Here is a 5,834-nt window from a genome sequence, read left to right as displayed (position 1 = left end):
TATGTTGACTGTGCAACCGCATGATAGGTTTTTAGCACTGGCTTTAGGGAATGTAATGCTGCAGACAGATATCATTTATTCATTAATTTAGGCAAATTTACTGTTGTTGTTTTTTCCATACATGTACAAATACAATCAAAGATTACAATCCACGGACAAGTTGGGGGGGGGAATATACATATGAAACGAATACAGCAAATAGTTAATTAGGCTAATTGTTAACAAAGATTGTTTTAGGGGAGGCAAGTTTATTTGTATGACACATTTCAACAACGCAATTTAAAGTGCTGTAACCCACTGTGAAACATGAAAAAGGCAAAAAAAAAAAAAAAAAAACACATATAAGATTTAACGAAAGGAAACAAAAGCAGATAGAAATCAGATAAAGCTGAATAAACCGTGAGAATAAAATGGTGGGTTAAAATCAAGGTCAATTGGACTTGGTTGAAGATGGTTGAAGATACTGGAAGACGTTTCGCCTCTGCATCTAAGAGGCTTCTTCAGTTCTGACTGACTGGTATGGAGTCCCAGGACAGATACCGCTTGGTTCATTAGTGCTCCTGGCTGTTGTAACGACAGTCGTTATGGTCGCTGAGGCAGAGGCAGTGTGAAGACCATCGAGAATAAAAGTTACAGAGCAGGTACCGTACAAAATAACAATGCAGCCTAATCTTTGTTGTAAGCCTCAAATGAAAAGGGCAAAGGTCGTTTTATTTATTGACAAATGTTTTGCCTTATTGTTATTATTGTTATTATTGTTGTTGTTGTTGCTGTTGCTGTAGTTGTTGTTGTTGTTGTTATCTTGGTGTTATACTATGGGCTTCTCTAATCCTGGTAAAGACCCCCTGACTGGTGAGTGAAGGTATATTGATTTCCTCAGTGTTTCTGCCCCCATGTGGTGCAGTGACACTTGTGTTTATCCTGCAAATGCAACAGCATACTCCCCAGTAAACTCTTGCATTTAGTTGCATTTTTTGAATGATCCTTCAGAAAAACAGGAAATAAATAGAACACTTCAGTTAAATCTGAGTGGATTGCCCAAGATCCATTACCTATTATTATTATTATTAGTAGTAGTAGTAGTAGTAGTAGTAGTAGTATAGTATATTCATTGCGTATAGTATATCCATTGCCATCCTAAACATTTTGGCAGAGATTTGCTCATTATGACTTTTTCCTCTTTTGATCTTAATTTTCTACAACCTTTAAAAAAGGTTTTTAAAGTATATCTGTTAAATTGTCCCATGTATGTTTCAGCATTTCCTCTGCCAACATTTAATGGGGGTGCACAGTGGCTTGTGCAGTAATTGACAGACATCAAGCACTGGGTAAATGTGTGTGTTTTATGCTGAATATAAATTTAGTATCTCTAAGATTCCAAAACTTTCGAGCCCTCAGATAGTGCTGAGTGTGTCCATAAATTGTAAAAAATCTGAGGTGTTGTCCTTGAACGTGTTAACAAGAAAGAGGAAGAATGTCAGCTAAGAAAGACATGAAATCCCTAACAAGTTTCAGGAGGTGTTTATGTCGGATTGTGTTCATTAAAGGAAGGGTAGATGTCTTCATATGCAGGTGGACTCAAACAGGTAGAGACGCTCTCGTTGCCACATCCTCTTTCATCCTCTGTCTTCTCATTCCTACAAGGAACCAACAGACATATCTCAGGCAGGCATGGGTATAAGAGAATAGCTGGTTAATATCCAAATGTTTATAGGCCCAATTGGTTATGCTTAAAGCAAATGTTAGGAAGCTTATTGCCCTTTAAAAGAAAACACTGAGGTTGAGCAATTTCTCCTTTGATCATTCCTCTATTTGGCATTAACCAGTGGAAACACAATGGAACAGGTCAGAAGCTGTGACAACATAAGTGAGAGCTGGTGAGCAGAGCATGTGTTCATATGATCGGGGCAGCAGTTTATGGTTATCCTAGGTTAACTGTATTATTCCTGCTGTCTGTTTATATTAAAGTGAATTACTTTCCTGGAATCCTGCTGGGAGTAATTGTCTAAAAACAATAAAAGAAAGTGAAAACTTGTAACTTTCCACTAATGGAATGCGGCTTTGTGTTTAGCAGGACATCTGTCCAAGGATATTTTGATTGGATTTCAAATAAATGGGATCCTGCAATTAGTGGAAAGAAACATTTTTTATGACAATACATAATGTTATGTTCCCCCCAGCACTTAGTTTTAGGCACAGGTGGGAAAATATGATGGACTAGAAATTCACGCCACAATTAGCTTTTTGTTTATAGAGCACATATACACTGTGAAATGCCTTTGATAGGACACCATATTGTTGATTCTGCACCGTACGGGCCACATTTTGATGAAACGACTGAGCTAGAAAGACTTCAGTGAATGTTAACACAGCAAAGGGTGATTAGATGAGTAATTGGGGAGCTATTTTGGTCTTAATTGTCCTCATTTCATTGACACATGGCTTATTTTATTTTATGAATGTTAAGCTGATTAGCTCTTCTCAACATTTTCCCCTCTTAACTAAAAAAATCTGTTTTCTTTCTTTTTCACAGTGATAAAAACCAGAACTCACGTGACAAATTTCTCAAAGTACAGTAATTTACGTGAATCAATACCAGTGTGTTGACTATTATAAAGATGAATTGCACCAAAATTGACTGATAGAGTGTTGACGGGCCAAAAACACTTTGGGCCAAGTGGAAAGCGATCTTGTGGTTAATAAGAAATTAACTCTGGTATGCTATGTCTGTTTAATTGAGCACCGTGAGGAGCTGTGAGTTTTTTACACACTCAGATCTAACTTGAAATGGACTCTCCGCCGCTTTTATTTGCTTTAGTGTCAACACGTTGCCCAATCCATTGCCTGTTGATGATCTTTGTCTTTGTTTGTTTAAGTGATGCATGATCCTGTCCTGTAAAACCACATGTTCCTCATAACATCATGTTTAAGAAATGGCGAACCCCAACAGGAATAAAACATTATTTCTTAGAGGTTTGTGCTTCCTCAAAAGTTGGAGCAATGTCTGTCATGTAAGCACTGTTCCCTACCTGAGTCTTCTGTGGCCTATTTCCGTGCTGTGAGCTGAGCTGCCTTCTTCTCCTGCTGTGAGAGCTGCGTTATCCACACAGAACACATCATGTGGAGGAAAGGCTGCAAGGATGCCATTCACAGACCTGCCAGTCTGGGAATCAATGCTCTGGCGCACATCCTGGGTTATAAAGTTAGACAAAGGTGGAATACAAAACATTGTCGTGGCACCATGTAACAAAGTTGGTTGCGTTATACCGCTTAATGTAAAAGAATGTCCTGTTGAGGTATGCTCCATCACTGGCATTACAAGTACCTCTTCATCACACCGTCTGCAGGGCCAGCAGGGAATGATCCCAAACTTGCAGACACCGGTAAGGATGAAAGTACCTCCGACAGCAATCAAGATGGGGCCCACCAGTTGGGTCCACTCAAAGTTGGGGTTGGTTAGGTAGTAATGCCAGCCCATGGCGGTGAAAGTGACACCCACAAGGGCTAGACACACTCCTGAGAACAGCAGGACGGCTCCAGCCTTCTCGCCATCCAGCAAAATGTCTGACTGAAGAGGGCATGGAACAGGTGTTACCATCCGAGTCGGGTCATCAGGTGGCCCACAGGAGACTGCTGTAGGATTTCTAGCACTGTTGGTCTCCATTACAGGGCTTTGCACCACCATGTTAGTCCAGAAAATTTGGGGTCCTTGTTGGTCCATGAGTCCCCTGGGTGTCACATGTGCGTAGACACTCAAACTGAATCAAGCTGCCTCTAACAGTGAACACCAAGTCCAACTGAATCAACACTGAGTAACTCAAAATACACTTCCCAGCCAGCTGGAGAAGTTATATGTTAACCTGCACTTGAATTGTGTTGCCTATAAGAACATGGTGTACCCCTATCAGTCAACATTAAAATGGCGACTTCTCTTTTTCAGCATGTGTCAGTGAATTCATGTGGACGAGATTACAACTGAATAACGTAGTAGTGTTGGAAAATTTAGGCAGATCATGTCAGAAAAGTGTGTTAGGACAAATTATGGAACAATGTTAATGCAATAAACATACTCTTACACCACAAAATAGTAAACAATGGTAATTATACAGTTAAATGATCTATTTTTATTAACAAAAAACCCTATGGGGTCAAAGGCAAAGTCAAAGTTAAATTCAAATTTATTTAAAGTGTAAAATCACCAGCTGTGTGGTACCAGTACACTTTACAGAAAACAACACATAAGATACACAATTATAAAACTAATAATAAATACAATAAAATAAAATAGACAATTAATATGTATAAAAACTAGCTCAAACTATAAGCCTTCTCACAAAATAAAGAAAAACCATCCCTAACTAAAAGCTTTACTAAAAAGAAAAGTTTTTAGCCTACTTTTAAATATGGAAATGTTGGTTGCTTCCCAAACCCAAACAGGGGTCTGATTCCACAGCCAAGGTGCCTGATGGCTAAAGGCTCTGGCTCCCATTCTACATCTAGAGACCCTAGGCACTACAAGAAGCCCTGCATTTTGGGAGCGTTCTAGTGGGGTAGTATGGTGTAAGGAGTTCTTTCATATAGGATGGTGCCTGACCATTAAGGGCTTTGTGTGTAAGAAGAACTATTTTGAAATCAGTTGTCAATTTCTACCGGGCCAGTGCATAGTTACTAAAACAGGAGTGATATGATCTCTCCTGCTAGTTCTAGTCAGAATGCGTGCAGCAGCGTTTTGTATTAACCTGAAGTATTAAGATCATGAGAGAAAATTTGGTGTGTTTGAGGTCTGTCTGAGAGACAGAAAAATAAGACAGAGATAGTACTGCATGCATAGAATGAGATCTGAAGTCCACCTTGTCACATGTCATTTAACACAGACATGTTTCCCATCTGTGCTGTTATGCATAACGTATAAGCGACAGCTCATGCTGCAATAGTTCAACAATCTAGCATGTTAAGTGGAAGGGCTTAAAAACACATCACGCTATACGTGATACAGTCAGAGACTAAATGAGCTGCACAGAAAGTGAAACCTACATGTAACACGGAGACGTCCCACTCAAAGAGACTCAACACATGGAGTTTGCTAAAGCTCCCTGTTTTCCCAATGTATGGCAAGCTCTACTCAATTAGTTTAAATCTCCTTTTATGGGTGTGTGACAAAGCTTACAAATCTATTCCTGCACTGTAGTCTCATTTTGTTGTCAGTGTCTCCTCCATATGCTGCAGCTGAGCAGTCTGCAACACAGCTAGACATGTGTGTGTCTACAGAAAAGAAACACCTGCATTCATGAATTTTTAATTCTGAATGCAAACACAGCAACATGCAAACAAGTTTTTCTGTTGAATTTCATAGCAGTCTGCTCTTCTCCCAGCGCACAACTTGCCTTTGCCTACATAAAATCACATCCACACTGCGTGTAAAAATCCTGCCAGTCGGAAGGCAGGATCATGCGCAATGCATGCAAAGCAAAAGGTCTTCAGAAGGAAACAACTGACCATCAAACCCACAATACCAGCCTGATCATACCTGACCTGTGTGTATCTATGTCCTTGAATATGTGTGTGCGTGTCTGCCTTTATGTTTACCACAGCCTCAGCTCATTTCACTTGGCACTACTGAACAAAGGAACAGATCATTATACAAAGAATCCATATGAGTGCAGTGTTTAAAGAACCCCCCAGAACTGAAGCTGCACATATTCTTTCAATTAGCAAACTCCAAATATTTATGGACTGAACATTTCCTCTCTGGACGGAAGGAGAGATCTGTGTGTGTGTCTCCTGTTGACTCACACTGGGGTGTATTGATCCCCTGGGCTTTTGCTTCATTTCAC

The 5,834-nt window shown here is 39.8% G+C and overlaps 1 protein-coding gene across 2 annotated transcripts; it reads right to left on the bottom strand.

Annotated features, from left to right (window-relative positions):
• Positions 1–228: 228 nt before the first annotated feature.
• On the bottom strand, positions 229–3,968 carry tmem174 (transmembrane protein 174). 2 transcript variants are annotated; one of them, XM_038732954.1, is made up of 3 exons: positions 3,326–3,966; positions 3,030–3,190; positions 229–1,637 (listed from the first exon to the last, which is right to left on the bottom strand). In XM_038732954.1, the coding sequence occupies exons 1-3, from the start codon at positions 3,719–3,721 to the stop codon at positions 1,523–1,525; spliced, it is 672 nt and encodes a 223-aa protein (XP_038588882.1). In that variant the 5' UTR covers positions 3,722–3,966; the 3' UTR covers positions 229–1,522. The 2 variants fall into 2 exon arrangements, with proteins under 2 accessions (XP_038588882.1, XP_038588881.1); XM_038732953.1 differs by having other exon boundaries at positions 3,030–3,968.
• Between the last annotated feature and the right edge of the window lie 1,866 nt (positions 3,969–5,834).

Source organism: Micropterus salmoides, unplaced genomic scaffold (assembly GCF_014851395.1).
Source record: "Micropterus salmoides isolate LMB-PRFRI ecotype aquatic unplaced genomic scaffold, ASM1485139v1 Ms_hic_scaffold_20, whole genome shotgun sequence".
Lineage (NCBI taxonomy): Eukaryota > Metazoa > Chordata > Actinopteri > Centrarchiformes > Centrarchidae > Micropterus > Micropterus salmoides.
This window is presented reverse-complemented; position numbering and strand designations above follow the sequence as displayed.

Excerpts from the sequence above, each read along its gene's own strand:
- tmem174 (XM_038732953.1), bottom strand. The coding sequence starts at position 3,721 with ATGGACCAACAAGGACCCCAAATTTTCTGGACTAACATGGTGGTGCAA. Across the intron at positions 1,638-3,029 it reads ATAGGCCACAGAAGACTCAG|GAATGAGAAGACAGAGGATG; the intron begins GTAGGGAACAGT and ends GGTTCCTTGTAG.